At 46.9% G+C, this 17,800-nt stretch overlaps 1 protein-coding gene across 1 annotated transcript in view; it reads right to left on the minus strand.

Annotated features, from left to right (window-relative positions):
• Positions 1 to 7,211: 7,211 nt before the first annotated feature.
• Positions 7,212 to 17,800, minus strand: part of LOC139227066 (SH2B adapter protein 2) — a 123,953-nt gene continuing 113,364 nt past the window's right edge. The window contains exon 8 of the mRNA XM_070858140.1: positions 7,212 to 7,665. Coding sequence (XP_070714241.1) covers positions 7,361 to 7,665 — 305 coding nt within the window. The 3' untranslated portion in view covers positions 7,212 to 7,360. The remainder of the gene's footprint in view (positions 7,666 to 17,800) is intronic.

Consider the following 17,800-nt stretch of genomic DNA (forward strand, 5'->3'; position numbering starts at 1 on the left):
AAATTTCTGACCAATTTCAGGAATGTGTGACCAGGGGAGAAAATGGGAGTGAATGCTATTATGTGTGGAGTACAGAAGGATTGCAATGAATGCTATTGGTATGTGTGGTGTTGCTTTACAGATTGTTGTAACATTGTTGTGTTTGTCAAACTTTTAAAATGCGAAAAAAGGAAGATAACTCTCTGCATCAGACTTCAGCAAGCAACACCTTTTTGCAGAGTTGAATGTAAATATTTTGAGCATTGTAAAATTTTAAGTTTCGAATTAGAGTGGATGTTTCCTCAGTATCAGAAAGAGGACCAGGATTGATGAATTAACTCATTGGGCTGGCACGAAAAAGCCACAATGGAGTTTCTGTGGGTTTTTTCTAAGCAGGAGTACTGATGGTGCAAGATTACCAAGAGGGGTTGTTTAACATGGAAGTGACTTCAAGATGTTACCGAACTTGAACTTTTGCTGGAACAAAGGAGAAAAGCTCCAGCAATGTTCAAGAGTTTGAACTTCTTTTCCAGCACGATGGACCCTCCTTCTCCAAGGACGGGACACTACAGTCCAGTACCAGCCCAAGACTACTAATCCAGCTCACAACATGTTGTACCCCGGCGACCCACATCAATGTGAGATTCTGACTTCTGGTACCTTAGATGGTCCCTTTCAGTCAGAAAGGGAGGGAGGAAGACATAACAGTCACAAAGCCGAATCTAAAACTCACTTTTACGTGGATGGCTCTTCCGCCATAATAAACGGGCAGCAGTGCATGGGATTCTCAGTAATAAAAATGAGCCCGGACGGCAAACAGGCTTTAGAACAGATGCCAATTAAATTACACATAAGAGGTGTCCAAGCCTTCGTGGGGTTAGATTTGAATGAGATCCAGAAAACTTCTCTGTCCTCAGAGAAATACATGTCAAATTTGATCAAATATTTGGAAGCGGCTAGAATAACTGCCGCAGTGAAATTGGGAAACAAACATAAAAAAGTAAGGCTTACTTTGATGGGAAGGTACACCCATGGGAACTAAAAATCGGGGACCAAGTAATGGTAAAAATCCAGAAGGAAGGAGCTTTCCTTGCCCCTAAATATGCCGGATCACTTAGTATAATGGAAAAGGCTAGTGCCTCAGTGTTCAAGGTCATGGATGACCAAGGGAAGTATAAGTGGCACCACCTTAACCAGCTCAAACCCTTTGGGAAAATAAACAGTCACATGTACCACGTCATGTTAGATTCAGGGGAGACCGAGCTCACCCCACCCAACCCAGCAGCTAACCCGATCCCAGCCCAAGGTATAATACCCATCTTGCCACCTACCCAAAAGTTAGAGGACGCAAGTAGTTCAGTGGAAGCCACCAAAGAAGAAGGTAATGATTCAGAAAATAACCAAGTACCCGCCCCAGAGATACCTGACGAAGCCCGCGCCTCTCACAATGAAACGGCACCAAGTCCAACAGACGGCTTGTCACAGAATTTCAAAGCTATGAGTCTCACACCTCGAGCCATCCCCCTGGCCAGGAGAAGGAAGCGAGGACGACGGTTCCCAGAGAGAGAAAGGAACGCAGCCATGTGGACTAGAAACCATCCAATACCTTTGCCTGGCTCCGCCCCGGGATTGAGGAGATTGAGAAGACCTACATTGTCTAGTGTGTGATTTAATATTTAACTCAAGAACCGTCGCAGGCAACTACTAGCCACACGACTAGCGAAATTGCCGTTTGTGCAACAAGCATGTTGTCCATTTTTTGATTACGCCTCTATATTAAAGGTACTATATCAATGCTAGTTTATTGTTGTTAATATTGAACGATTAACATAACTCAAACTAACTAGAGCACAGAGAGATTTGACCCTGAGGTGTGTTTGAAAACAATGACATTGGTGCAATGGTCCTCGTTAAACTCTACCCACACAACTTTTCTCTCTTGTGATTGGCCGTAAATAATCGACTAGGTGGCGTGCGTGGGGAGAACCTGGCGCAGGGGGAATCCCACGTCTATTACATACTAGCCCACGATTTGCTCCCTTATTGTAAGTGGAGAGCAAATCGAGCAGGTTGTAGTCGGTGTGATCCTGCCGTCTCATTCTGCCTCGGGTGCTCACGCGTACGGACCATTACACAATTATCTGTCACGCTCGCTCAGATGTTCACACTCACCCAAAAATATCAAATCCTCGCTCTAAATTTTCAAAACCCGAAGTAAACAATCCACATTTTGAGAGTTAAAATATCCCAGTCGAACATGAGATTATAGATTGAAGATTTATGAGAGAAACTAATTGTTAAGGGGTTCACATTTCAAATGTCCAGTTTGCAGCTTGTGATAAACTAACCCCTATTAAACTGTAAATAATACCTTCCCCCCCCCCAGACAGGATCACGCAAGCCCAACCACCACCCAGCTCCCCCCCCCCCCAGACAGAGACTGGATCACACAAGCCCCCCACCCAGACAGGGACTGGATCACACAAGCACCTCCCTCACCCCAGGCAGGGACTGGATCACACAAGCACCACCTCCCCCCCCTTCCGCCAGACAGGGACTGGATCACACAAGCCCCTCCCCTCCCCCCAGACAGGGACTGGAAAACACAAGCCCCTCCCCCCCCCAGACAGGGACTGGATCACACAAGCCCCTCCCCCCCCCCCAGACAGGGACTGCTTCACACAAGCCCCTCCCCTCCCCCCAGACAGGGACTGGATCACACAAGCCCCTCCCCCTCCAGACAGGGACTGGCTCACACAAGCCCCTTCCCCCCCAGACAGGGATTGGATCACACAAGCCCCTCCCCTCCCCCCAGACAGGGACTGGATCACACAAGCCCCTCCCCTCCCCCCAGACAGGGACTGGATCACACAAGCACCACCCCCCCCTCCGCCAGACAGGGACTGGATCACACAAGCCCCTCCCCCCCAGATAGTGATTGGATCACACAAGCCCCTCCCCTCCCCCCAGACAGGGACTGGATCACACAAGCCCCTCCCCTCCCCCCAGACAGGGACTGGATCACACAAGCCCCCTCCCCCGCCACCCCAGACAGGGACTGGATCACACAAGCCCCTTCCCCCCGCCCCCCACCCAGATAGGGACTGGATCACACAAGCCCCCCCACCCCAGACAGGGACTGGATCACACAAGCCCCCCCACCCCAGACAGGGACTGGATCACACAAGCCCCCAACCCCCAGACAGGGACTGGATCACACAAGCCCCCCACCCCCAGACAGGGACTGGATCACCAAGCCCCCCTGCCCCACAGACCACACAGCCCCAGCTCCCGGGAACGCTCCTGTTGAGTAATTTCACACAGGGGCCCTGGGCCACACAGACCCAGTTTCCTTGCGCTGTTGCAAGTATGTCGCTGCTGCTTGGCAACAACAGATATGAGGGAGCCGGGTGCCATTTTTTCCATCTCAATAAAAGTTGGCTGGGTAGCAAGTTTAAAAACTGGTCAATTTGAAGATAGAAAGCTGTATAAAATGTTATGGGCTTTATTAGCGAAATATTTATGGGCCAGTTGAAACCACTTTGACTTTCCTCTCACTGCAAAGTGAGCTTGCACATCTTTCCCCCTCAAAGAATTTAATATTACAACAACTTGCATTTATATAGCACCTTTAAGGCAGCAAAACGTCCCAGTGCATTTAATAAGAGCGATATCAATAACAAAAATTGACACTGAACCACAGAAGGAGACATCACAACAGATGACCAATAGCTTGGTTTTAAGGAGCGCCTTAAAGGAGGAAAGAGAGGCGGAGAGGTTTAGGGAGGAAGTTCCAGAGATTACAGAGATAGGGAGGAGCGAGGACATGGAGGGATTTGAAAACAAGGATGAGAGTTTGAAAATTGAGGCATTGTTGGAATGTTAGCATGCAGAATATTTACAGGTTAGTTTAGTTATGATTCATATTGGGCTGTAAACAGGAGCATGTGGTGCTCCACAATCATGTTCATTGACCATGGGCTGTCCCGTCCCCCCGCACCAATATTATATTTTCAGTTCTATAAATGTGCACAAAATGTTGCGTTTTCTTTTGGGACACAGATTCTCCTTGCCCAGGGTGCAATTTTCTCCTTCATGATGGGGTGGTGGTGAGGTCGGACTTCTTCCCAGCCACAATCCCAACCCTTGGGTCGGGGTCATTTGTCATACTGCCTGGGATCCCGGGGACCAGAGGAGAGGCAGGAGAGTCCGAGAGAGAGGCAGAAAAGTGCAGAAGAGGAGACAAAAATATGCTGTAATGTATTTGCTTCTTGAGTTCCTTGCTTAAGAATTCATAACAACACGTTGTATTAAGAATGAGTTGGTTTATTAGCAAAGGTTTAACAATCACACTACACATTACCAGTTCATCCACCAGGCTCACAACCACCTGGATCCCCCGAACCCAACAGATCAGCCATGATCTTATTAAATGGCGGAGCAGGCTCAAGTTGTCAGGTGGCCTACTCCTGCTCCTATTTCTTATGTTATGTTTTTACTAAGTCTTGTGAACATCATGTGACTGGCTAAGCAACTTAAACTCAACAGCTCTACCAACCTGTGAGCATCCTCACATACGCATACAGTAGTGGCCTAAAAAGGTTAAATGTGGGGCTGAAATGGAACATAGGAGCAGAAGTAGGCCATTCAGCCCCTTGCGCCTGTCCGGTAATGGAGGTGGAGGAGACCTCTGCCAGGTCTTCTCATTCAAGCAGGAGAGGTGGGAGCCATTGTCCCGACTACCCCGGGCCGGTCTCCACCTTCCATCATGCCACACTGGGAAACAGAATGGGTGGGTAAGCAGTGGGGCAGGTCGGGCCTACCTCCACACCAACATTTATGTACAGCGGGTCAGAAAGTGGCGGCCAGAGACCATCTGGGGGGGGGCGGGGGCAAGGGATTCCAGGCTGAGGCAGAGAGATGGAGGCAGGCTTGGCATCTTATTCCTCTCCCATTTGCACCGATATCCTGCACAATGTAGGGTCGGAGCAGAGCCCCCTGTGCGTGTTCTTACTTGATGCTTGGACAATGTTCACACTAAGAGGGAGATTCGTCTTCCCCCAAAGACAATTGCAATCAGGGCATTGTGTATCCTCTGGATTTCAGCCCCCTACATGCTGAGAGAAACCCTGACCCAATCAGTCGGCTGACAACAGTGCAAACAAACTACACACACTCTCATTGCCAGCTTGGATATATTAAACACAATAAAGGAAGGATTTGTGAATCCCCAAGAACCTGACCATGTGCCCTCTGCCTTGGGCTGAGTCTTCGCGCTCATCAAATCTTCCTGAGGTTGGCTGTCTCGTTAACCAACAAGCTGCATCCACACTGGAAGGAGTGCTGAGAATGACCACGGCCGAGCCACTGGCTGTAGAGAGGTGCAAATATTTACAAAGAGTCTTCAAAAGCTCCCTAACACAGGCCGGTCGGTCGCTGCAGGTTTGAAGGTTTGAACCGGAGCTGTTGCTGGTTGAGTCATTTTCCCACCACACTGCACCGCAGAAAGGCAGTATCCCCCTTGCTGGCTTGTACCTGTCGCCTTGGTGTTAGCTGGAACCGGAACAGGTTAAACATAAGCATGTTCACAATAAGCTCTGCCAGAAATGGTACATTTGTTTCGGCTTGCTCCAGCACAGAGCCAACACTGACCCCGTGGGCCGAATACCCTCTGCGTTGTAAATGTTGAGGTTTGAAAGGGAACCTCACACCTTCCAGGATACCCCTGGGCCAAATCTTTCTGTTTTGCGGGAATCAGCAATCCAGCCACCACTTTTCCAAAGTGAATTTTTTGCTCAAGTTTCCCCTCAAACTCATTCGCATATCGCCGAGTGTGTAATGGTCCATAGCCAGCATAATCCGGCAATAACTTACAACGTTTAAAAACATTGCATTGGTAATATTCCTTGATATATTTATCACAAACAAGAAGCATTTGTACACAGTGTCTAGTCCACCACCGCAGTAATGCGGGTTTAAATGACTGAAAATTATTATAAAAACTATACAGAACCAATTATTTATATTGGTGTACAGTGGTCAGTTTCTTCGTAAATTAAATATTTTTTTAATTTAAAAACTTTTGAAAGGTGCCTATTCCTGTGTATAAAAGAAGTTTAATTTTAAGAGGCTCCTCGAGAGACTGCAAACAGGCGCAGTTATCGGAAAGTCGCCGCGGTGAAGAACGTGGTGTGTTTTAAACCAGCGCACCAGATTGCGGAACGTAATTTGCGTTTGAAATTCCTCGATCTTTTGGCCAATTTCAGTGCAACTGCAGGCCCAGATCTCCCCTCACTGGAGTCTGTGTCACTTACAGGCTCCCGGGGTTACAGTTATTAATATTGCTTGTTAACAGGGAGAAAGACAAAATAACAAAGAAACTATTTTGTTCTAACTACCGATTACCCAACACCGACTGTACCAGCTTATTGGTCGGGTTTACAAACATGTCTAATGGAACCTGTGAGACAATAAAAATACTCATTCATTATTTTTCATAACATTTTCAAAATTGTACATCAGTATTATACCGTACAAATGGACACAATTTTGAAATATTTCTTAATTTACGATACTTGCAGTGAACAGTCTCCAAAGTGAATGTGTTGTCCTACCAGTTGCTCAGTCACTCAGCTCTCCACTTGGTGCCCAGATTTCCCTGCTGCATGCTGCAGTTTGTGAACACTGCCAAAGTCACTCCCTCTTGCAGCGAGACGAGGGAGATGAGCTGGACAATGCAGCATTGGTCTCCTGCTCAGATCAAACCAGGTGTATGTACCGAATGCGGTGCTGAACGAGGGGCTGTGTGGGCCTCCGTATCCTCTGGCTCCAAATACCGCAGCTTGTGAGACACTGTGGTATATGGATTTAGACTGACATTTAAATACTCCTCTCATCTGACCCAGTCCAACAACTTAGATCACATACAGGCCTATAAATTACTGCTCACCTTAAAAGCAGTCAGTAGCACCACTAAAGTTAACAGGACGAAGGAATGTGGTCATATCACCAACAGGCTCACTAAACACATCAACATTACTGACAAGTATTGAGTCAAATATTTCAGCCGTACTCATTGTCTGTACATGGAAACTCGTTCTTTACAGTAATAGTGAAAAGTGCAGACACAAATATATAGAAAGAACACATTTAATCAGGAAAGTGTGTGTTTGCCACTTGGCCCTGAAGCAGCGGTGACAGGCAGACACTATAATTCACATTAAACACTGTGTATAGTACTTTTCACTTTCATCGCTAGTAGTCAAATGACAGGGATACTGTTTCCCCTTTGCTCCCTTTTTGCTGAGCAGATGCACCTTGCCAAGTATCTACACTTAAATATCAACCCTCTCGCAGCTTTGTTTCATTGTGTTTCCTTGTGTTAGTAGAAAGAATATTGATTTTCCACAGCGCGAGCTCGATTGCTCGCTCCGTCGCTGTCATGGTAATCCTCTGAGGCTGGAGGCTGCAGCAGACGCTCCGAGTTACTGTTCCCAGCAACGACGGCAGCCTCTGATCTGTGGGGTGCCGGATGGGTAGTAGGCGTTGTCCCTTCAACTTGGCCAGCAGATTGAACGCTGCCGCCTATAGAGTTGGCAAAGTAGTGCTGTGATTGGTGGCTATCACTTCTCCAGTTGGGTTGCGTAGGGGCAGCTGGAGGTGTGGCATTGTGTGAAGTATTCATCTCTGTAAGGGATAATAATATTTGTTGGAAGATATATTTCTTGCATAAAGAATCCCCAGGACTTATAAAACACGGATACTAATAGATTGTAGAATGGAAAACAGATACTCTTCAAGCTCCTCCAAAGGCTTTCAACTTTTCTGTTACCTGTTGTGAAATTCTATTTGAATTACCTCCATCCCTCTCATTGTAAAGGTCACAATATACAGGTGAGGAAGGCCATCTCATCCTGCTCATCTCCATCAACATCTAGCGCATTGTACCTAACTGCCTCTCGAATGTTTCTAGGGTCCTTCCCCTATTATCCTACCCTAGAAGACCATAACAAGTATTGATTACTCTTTGTGAAAATATCCTTCCTGATATTGATCCTTAACTTCCCACCTTGTACCTATGTCCCCTTGATCTGCAATCATTTGAAATGGTGCTCCAGATTAACATTTTCTACTCCAGTTCACACCCTCGCCTGCCCCTCACACAGTTTCTCAATCTGGGAGTCTCATTCTTTCTATTCTTTCCTCAGAGCCCTGTCTTCTAACACTTCTCTGTACTTGTTCTAGACTTTGGCTGTTTCCTTCCTTCGTTGGTGACTGGCACTGAACTCAGGCCTGACCAGGGGACTGCACAGCTTTAGCATGACAATCTTTCATGCTTCTATTTGGCAATGCAACTCAGCATTCTGTTTGTACTGTTCAAAGATGTGCTGCAGGGACCAGAGATGACCGGAGATGACAGCCAAAATCTTCTGATATGGCTGACACAAAGGGGAGTGGCTATTTGCACCTCATTGTCGCAGTCACTCCAGGTGCAGGTTGAGACTTGGGCCAGGAGCAAGTGTTGGAGATGGAGTCTGAAAAGAAAGGTTAGTGATAGAAGTAAAGCAGGCCAGTCATTTCTGGCTGAGATAAGGAGCTGCTACAGGTTATTGAAGAACCTGACAATGACGCTCTACTTGGCCAAATGTTGACTGAGAACGAGAACATTCTGGCAGGACTTGAGATGGGGACCAACTGAAGAACATTGATTGAAGAGTAAGCAAAGGAAAAGAAAATCATAGAACCATAGAAATTTACAGCATGGAAGGAGGCCATTCGGCCCATCGTGTCCGCGCCGGCCAACCAAGAGCTACCCAGCCTAATTCCACTTTCCAGCTCTAGGTCCGTAGCCCTGCAGGTTACGGCACTTCAAATACACATCCAAGCACTTTTTAAATGCGGTGAGGGTTTCTGCCTCTACCACCCTTTTAGGCAATGAGTTCCAGACCCCCACCACCCTCTCTTTAAAAAAAATTCTCCTCAACGCCTTCTACTTGAAATAGCAATAGTCGCAACACACTTTAGGTAGAATGTTTAGGGAGGTATAAACTCATTAGTAAGAGCCAATGTGGACTTACAAAAGGGAAGTCAAGGCCGGTCAACTTAGTAGAAATTTTTGATTAATATAATGGAAAATGCAGGTAGGACAAAAATGTATATATGGTTTACTTTGATTTTGTTGAAGCTTTTGATAAGGTGACTATGGGAGGGCTAATAAGGAAAGGTTATACACATTAAGCGGTAGGCCACTTAATAGTATAGATGAATAAAGGGACCTTCGAGTGCTTGTCCACAGATCCCTGAAAGTAGCAGGCCAGGTGGATAAGGTGGTAAAGAAGACATATGGAATGATTGCATTTATTGGCCGAGGGATAGGAAAAGAGTGATCATAATATGGTAGAATTCTTCATGAAGATGGAGAGTGACACAGTTAATTCAGAGACTAGGGTCCTGAACTTAAAGAAAGGTAACTTCGATGGTATGAGATGTGAATTGGCTAAGATAGACTGTGGAATGATAGTTAAAGGTTGACGGTGGATAAGCAATGACAGACAGACATTTAAAGATCACATGGATGAACTTCAACAATTGTACATCCCTGTCTGGCATAAAAACAAAACGGGGAAGGTGGCTCAACTGTGGCTAACAAGGGAAATTAGGGATAGTGTTAAATCCAAGGAAGAGGCATATAAATTGGCCAGAAAATGCAGCAAACCTGAGGACTGGGAGAAATTTAGAATTCAGCAGAGGAGGACAAAGGGTTTCATTAGGAGGGGGAAAATAGAGTACGAGAGTAAGCTTGCAGGGAGCATAAAAATTGACTGCAAAAGCTATCGATATGTGAAGAGAAAAAGATTAATGAAGACAAATATAGGTTCCTTGCAGTCAGAATCAGGTGAATTTATAATGGGGAACAAAGAAATGGCAGACCAATTGAACAAATACTTTGCTTCTGTCTTACTAAGGAAGACACAAATAACCTTCCGGAAATACTAGGGGACCGAGGGTCTAGCGAGAAGGAGGAATTGAAGGAAATCCTTATTAGTCAGGAAATTGTGTTAGGGAAATTGATGGGATTGAAGGCCGATAAATCCCCAGGGCCTGATAGTCTGCATCCCAGAGTACTTAAGGAAGTGGCCCTAGAAATATTAGATGCATTGGTGGTCATTTTCCAACATTCTATAGACTGAATCAGTTCCTATGGATTGGAGGGTAGCTAATGTAACACCACTTTTTAAAAAAGGAGGGCAAGAGAAAACAGGGAATTATAGACCGGTTTGCCTGATATCGGTAGTGGGGAAAATGGAATCAATTATTAAAGATTCTAGAATTTTTTGAGGATGCAACTAGTACAGTGGACAAGGGAGAACCAGTGGATGTGGTGTATTTGGACTTTCAAAAGACTTTTGACAAGGTCCCACACAAGAGATTAGTGTGCAAAATTAAAGCACATGGTATTGGGGGTAATGTATTGACGTGGATAGAGAACTGGTTGGCAGACAGGAAGCAAAGAGTAGGAATAAACAGGCCCTTTTCAGAATGGCAGGCAGTGACTAGTGGGGTACCGCAAGGTTCAGTGCTGGGACCCCAGCCATTTACAATATACATTAATGATTTAGACAAAGAAATTGAATGTAATATCTCCAAGTTTGCAGATGACACTAAGCTGGGTGGCAGTGTGAGCTGTGAGGAGGATGCTAAGAGGATGCAGGGTGACTTGGACAGGTTAGGTGAGTGGGCAAATGCATGGCAGATGCAGTATAATGTAGATAAATGTGAGGTTATCCACTTTGGTGGCAAAAACAGGAAGGTAGAATATTATCTAAATGGTGACAGATTAGGAAAAGGGGAGGTGCAAAGAGACCTGGGTGTCATGATACATCAGTCATTGAAAGTTGGCATGCAGATACAGCAGGTGGTGAAGAAGGCAAGCGGCAAGTTGGCCTTCATAGCTAGGGGATTTGAGTATAGGAGCAGGGAGGTCTTACTGCAGTTGTACGGGGCCTTGGTGAGGCCACACCTTGAATATTGTGTAGAGTTTTGGTCTCCTAATCTGAGGAAGGACATTCTTGCTATTGAGAGAGTGCAGCGAAGGTTCGTTCCCGGGATGGCAGGACTGACATATGAAGAAAGACTGGATCGATTAGGCTTATATTCACTGGAATTTAGAAGAATGAGAGGAGAACTCATAGAAATATATAAAATTCTGACTGGATTGGATAGGTTAGATGCAGGAAGAATGTTCCCGATGTTGGGGAAGTCCAGAACCAGGGGTCACAGTCTAAGGATAAGGGGTAAGCCATTTAGGACCGAGATGAGGAGAAACTTCTTCACTCAGAGAATTGTGAATCTGTAGAATTCTTTACCACAGAAAGTTGTTGAGGCCAGTTCGTTAGATATATTCAAAAGGGAGTTTGATGTGGCCCTTATGGTTAAAGGAATCAAGGGGTATGGAGAGAAAGCAGGAATGGGGTACTGAAGTTGCATGATCAGCCATGATCATATTGAATGGTGGTGCAGGCTCGAAGGGCTGAATGGCCTACTCCTGCACCTAATTTCCATGTTTCTATGTTTCTATAAGAGCAGGGAGGTTATGCTTAAATTGTACAATACTTTGGTTAGGCCACAGCTGAAGTACTGTGTGCAGTTCTGGTCGCCGTGTTATAGGAAGGACGTGATGGCACTAGAGAGGGTGCAGAGGAGATTTACTAGGATTCTGCCTGGAATGGAGAATCTTTGTTATGAGGACAGGTTGGATAGGCTGGGTTTGTTCTCATTGGAACAGAGGAGGTTGAGAGGAGATATTGAGGGGCCTGGACATAGTGGAGATTAAGGGGCTATTTCCATTGGTGGAGGGGTCTATTACAAGGGGGCATAGTTTTAAGGTGGTTGGTGGAAGGTTTAGAGGGGATTTGAGGGGGGGGCTTCTTTACACAGAGGGTTATGGGGATCTGGAACTCATTGCCTGGAAGAGTGGTGGATGCAGAAACCTTCACCACTTTTAAGAGATGGTTGGATGGGCATTTAAAGTGCAGTAACCTGCAGGGTTACGGACCGAGAGCTGGTAATTGGTATTAGACTGGATAACCTTCTGTTGGACGGAGCAGATATAATGATAAGTACTGCAGGGAATAGAATACGGCCAGGGTGATCCCCTGGACTAGTTTCAACCGCTTGGATGGGTCGGAGAGTAATTTTCCCAGATTTTTTGCCTCTCCCAGGAGATCACATGACTCCAGTTGAGGTGGAGTATAGAATGTTTCAGTTTAAGGGGTGTCAAAGTTGTGTGGGGCGGACTGGATGGGCTGGGTGCTCGTTACCTGTTCGCCATTGTTCATTGTTCATAGGTTTATATGTAACCTTTAGGGCTGCTGATGAAGGGCCATGTGGCTCTTTGTCAGCCGGTGAGGACTCGATGGGCCGGAATGGCCTCCTGGTGCGTTGTAAATTTCTATGTTTCTATGTGACCTATGGAAAATTGGAGAATTAGCAGGTACAGTAGTGGGAGGGTGCTGAGCTGAATTGGAATATGGTAATCTGGTTGTGTATTAAGAAATAGGGAATGCGTGTAATGAGATAGAATACTGGGCAGAGGAGTGGGATCCCAGGTGGGGTTTGCTGGGTTTGGTTTGGGTTGGGTGGGTTGGGGAGGGTTGTTGTGGGGTGGGATGGGGTTTGGTGGGGGGGTTGGTATGGTGGGGTGGGGGAAGGGATGGGTGGGGAGGGGAGGGTGAGGGGGTGGGGTGGGGAGGGGTGGGGGTGGGGAGGGGAGGGGACGGGAGGGGTGAGGAGGGGTGGGGAGGGGATGGGGTGGGGTGGGGTGGGGGAAGCGACGGGTAGGGAGGGGAGGGGAGAGTGAGGGGGTGGGGTGGGGAGTGGTGGGGTGAGGAGGGGAGGGGAAGGGAGGGGTGAGGAGGGGTGGGGAGTGGTGGGGAGGGAATGGGGTGGGGTGGGGGAAGGGACGGGAGGGTGAGGGTGTGGGGTGGGGAGGGGAGGGGGTGAGGAAGGAAGGGGTGGGGAGGGGTGGGGTTGGGTGTGGAGGGGTAGAGAGGGGATGGGGTGGGATGTGGTGGGGAGGAGGTGTAATGCGGAGGGTATGGGATGCGATTGGGTGGGGTGAGGGAAGGGAGGGGAGGAGTGGGGTGGGCTACCCAATGTAAGGGCGTACCACAAAGCTGTAATTCGGGCTTGCTCTAAGACTGTTCAGGTACAAGGCTCGGCGGGTATCCAGCGATGAACCCAACGATCTCATCTGGTCACAGGCATGTTTATAGTCTTCCTTCTCCGGGACGATCTTTGGGGCTTGAAGCCTCCAGCAGTTGGAAGGCCTAGAGACATTGCCCTCCCTGGTTCCCAGTTCAAGGCCTGTCCTGAGCGTGGCGGGGGTGCCGGTCAGGAAATTCAGGAATGTCCTCAGAGGCTGTTGCACCCGGCGGGTGCCTGATTCTGGGGTTGTGGGATGGAAGAGGATAATCGGCCCTGACATAGCCCCAATGTCCAGGTAAGGGTGTGTGTTTTTGGAGGTGCGAGGGGGAGAGGATTTATTAATGCATGGAAAGGATAATAACTGGTGTGGCCAAAACACCTCAGGTGTTGCTACTGAATTAGGGGGCATAGTTTCATGGCCCCGACCAGCGAGAGATCATCAGCGGCAGGTCGGGGGCCATATATGGAGCATACCGCTGCAAGGTCCAGGAGGGCGACGGCTGTGAAGGGGGTGACTGGATTGGACATCACCATAACCCAGGTCGGTGATTGGACTGTGGGCAGGTACAGCAGGAGCGAAGAGGTCGGGGCGAAGGAGTGGTGAGAGATTGCAGAGCGATGTGATCGGGGCCCAGGAGAGGCGTGAGTTCGGGGCCCAGAAGAGGGGAGGGCCCAGGGGCAGCATGGGTCGGCCCACGATATGTGTGCGCACTAGGTCCGTGCAGCAGAGCTAGTCCTCCAGTCATCTTGGTTAATCCTTGCCACTGGACCAAAACCTAGCTCTGTCAAGCCCATGTGGTGGCTGGTGTACAATGGCCACCACACGTTAAAAAAATCCACACACAGGCATCTTCCACCCTTCAATATATAGTTCGAGACCTGGAATATTAGGTCCTTCATTGAAACACCTGTGAACTCATCCCTTTTTGGCGTGGAAGCAAGTCATCCTCGATACAAGGGACCACCTCAGAAGAAGATAGTTTCAGAGTAAGGAGTCGCCCATTCAAAACTGAGATGAAGAGAAATTTCTTCTTTAGAATTCTCTGCCCCAGAGAGCTGTGGAGGCTGGGTCATTGAATATATTTAATGCGAAAATAGACAGATTTTTGGGGGATAAGGGGTTCTGGGAAGCGGGCAGAGAAGTGGAGCTGAGCCCATGATCAGATCAGCCATGATCTTATTAAATGGCGGAGCAGGCTCGAGGGGCCAGGTGGCCTACTCTGCTCCTATTTCTTATGTTCTTATGTTTGTGTGTCTATTGGTCTCTCGTTACCTTCTCTTCCTTCTTTCATTTGCACAGTGCATTGGGAATCTCCTGTCCCACCACTTTATAATTTAAATGGCAGCAGCAGCCAAGGGTAATAAAGACAAGTTTTTCAAGGAAAAGAATTCCGGAATGCCCATTGAAACACTGAACAACCCACACGTCAGTCGCAGAGCTAACTGCAGCTGTCCATATTGGGCCTGTAGCGTGAATGCAGCAAACCCGGAGTGGGGGCTGGAGGTGCACACTCCTGAAGGAGGCAGGGTAACTCTGCTTCAACTCACAGTCAGCTTCGAGCCCGCTCTCCAGATTTCCACAATTGAAAGTTAGCATTGAGTGAGGTCATCTTCACACCGACTCTGAGCCTGGAGTGTCAATACACTTGTAATGTGCTGTGACTTTCAGTTGTTACTTCACATTCATTTCTCTGCTTCACTTGATGAACACCAGCAGTCATGAGCAAGAATGGGCTGAGTTCCCTCTCTACTCAACTCGTTGTCAAGACCTTTCTAGATTTTCTTCACAAAACAAAACCTCAAATGGTCAGCAGTGAGTTCGCAAACCAGAAGAAAGCAGATGCATTACGGAGGAGCACTGTTTAATCAAATCCCCAATGTCTTATTTAATTAGTTTCTATATTTCCTAAATAACACTGTATTGAACATTCATTCTCCAGTATCTATAATGACTCAAATCTAACAATGTGTTTCTTGTTGAACAGAAGAAGGTTATTTGGCCCATCGTGTCTGTGCTAGCCCTTTGAATTAGTCTAATTAGTCCCACTCTCTACTCTTTCCCCAGAGCCCTGTGAATTATTCCCCTTCAAATATTCATCTAATTCCCTTCTGAAAGTTATTATTGAATCTCCTTCCACCATCCTTTCAGGCAATGTGTTCCAGATCACAACCTTTTGAAGCACTTAGATTGCTCTATCCAGGTTAAAGACTGCTTCAGAGAAACAGTCACACACACACAGATTGCAGACGTCTCATTTGCTCCTGCCCCCATCCTCCCCTGGAGGTTGAGGAGTAACAGAAAATGAACAGCCCCTCACTCCAAATTACAGACTCAATACTCAGCAATTACCCAACAAATTGTGATCTTGCCTCTGTTTAGATGCAATACAGCCAAAACATATATAGCTTAAACATATATAGCCTAAATATATATAGCCTAAACATATACAGCTTAAACATTTACAGCCTAAACATATATAGCCTAAACATATACAGCTCAAACATATATAGCCTAAACATTGCAGCCTAAACATACCTTCTTCCAAATGAATGAATGGTGTGTAGATGCAAGGTATGTAGGATGTATGTGCAGGTGAGTGTCACGTGATTCCCCACCTGAACCTAACCACTGATGTAAACGTCATTGATGACATCAAATCCCATTTAATGGCTGTGTTAAAATAATTATAACCTGTGCAAAGCGTTACCTCAACAAAAGGGAATTGGAAGCTGATGTTTTTAAGTTAATCAATATGGGGAAACATTAGAATTATATAATATTTAAAAAAGTAAAGGGACAGTTCAGCTTTACGATTGGTGTTAATTAACTAAATATTAATGCTCGGTCGACTTTTCATTGTTAAATTATTGGACCAACTGACATCCAAATATTGCCCTCACACTTGAGATTTAAACACTCATAAACACCTCAAATTGTTTCCACACTCACAATAGGATTTGCAATTCCCCATTTTGCTTGGTCAATTTAGTTTTATTGCAATGCTTATTAAGAAATATGAAGAGCCACATTTTGTGATGTAATAGGGAATCAGCTGAACCAAAGGCTGTGTTTGCCCAAGGGACAGTAACCCCCACAGGGTGGGACAGAAGGCTGGCATGGTCAACAGCCTGTGGTGGTGGCAATCTGTTCTAAACATCCGAATGGAGTGCCCGAGACAAAGAGCGAGTGAGAAAACACTGAAGGGAGGGAGCGTTAAATATTGGAGCGTGTGGGCAAATAAAGGGCTGTTATTTCGTCAGACCAGCTGCAGTAATGTGAGACAAAAACTGAAAATGTTGGAAACACTCAACAGGTCAGGCAGCATTCGTGGTAAGAGAAACAGAGTTAGCGTTTCAGGCCTGAGACCCTTCGCTTTGTAACTATGGTGATGCAACAATGCAGCTGTTAACGTTTGATGGAGTTGTGTAAAGTAGTATTAGCACAGGCACAGAGTATCAAAATACAGGAGCAATTACAGCGAATTTCATAGAATCATACAGCGCAGAAGGTCGTCATTTGGCCCATCGTGTCTGTGCTGGCCCCCTGAATTAGTCTAATTAGTCCCACTCCCCGCTCTTTCCCCAGAGCCCTGTGAATTATTCCCCTTCAAATATTCATCTAATTCCCTTCTGAAAGTTATTATTGAATCTCCTTCCACCACCCTTTCAGGCAGTGCGTTCCAGATCACAACGCCTCTTTACTTTTTGCCGTATCCTTCAATCTGTGCCCTCTGGTTACCAACCCTTCTGCCACTGGAAACACTTTCTCTCTATCTACTCTATCAAATCCTTTCATGATTTTGAAAACCTCTACCAAATCTCCCCTTAACCTTCATTGCTCTAAGGAGAACAATCCCAGTTTCTCGAGTCTCTCATGTAATTAAATATTTCATCTCTGGTGCCATTCTAATAACTATCCTCTGCACCCTTTCTAGGTCCTTGACATCCTTCCTAAAGCGTGGTGCCCAGAATTGAACACAATACTCCAGCTGGGGTCTAACCAATGTTGTTTTTTTAATTCATTCACGGGATGTGGGCATCGCTGGCAAGGCCAGCATTTATTGCCCATCTCTAATTGCACCTTGAGAAGGTGGTGGTGAGCCGCCTTCTTGAACCGCTGCAGTCCGTGTGGTGAAGGTACTCCCACAGTGCTGTTAGGGAGGGAGTTCCAGGATTTTGACCTGCAATGTATGCACCGGTGAGAAAGCTCACAGGTTTGTAGAGCTCTGCGGGCTGCTCTTGCACACCCTCCAATTTGCCATCCGGACACGCCATGGCGCACCATGCTGTCGGGAGGAGGCGGTGGTCTCCAATGGAGTGCTCTCTACAAGGGAGTCCTCCCTTTGTCGTGGTCTGGAGGGTGTTGTACAGGGAAGTCCCAGCAACAAGTTTTTAAGTCGGGTCATGGACTCTCAGGCTGGCTGCATTTTCTGCGGTCTGGAGGAGTCCGTATTCCATGTATATGTGCAGTGTGTGAGGTTTCAGCCCCTCTGCCATTATTTGAAGGGGCTGCTCCTTGATTTCTGGCTGCACTCCTGGTCTTTGGGTACCCTGTGTGGAGGGGAGCAGGCAGGTGGGAGGGCCACTCATGGGACTGCTCCTGGGCCGAGCCAAG

Source organism: Pristiophorus japonicus, chromosome 16, assembly GCF_044704955.1.
Source record: "Pristiophorus japonicus isolate sPriJap1 chromosome 16, sPriJap1.hap1, whole genome shotgun sequence".
NCBI classification, from domain to species: domain Eukaryota; kingdom Metazoa; phylum Chordata; class Chondrichthyes; family Pristiophoridae; genus Pristiophorus; species Pristiophorus japonicus.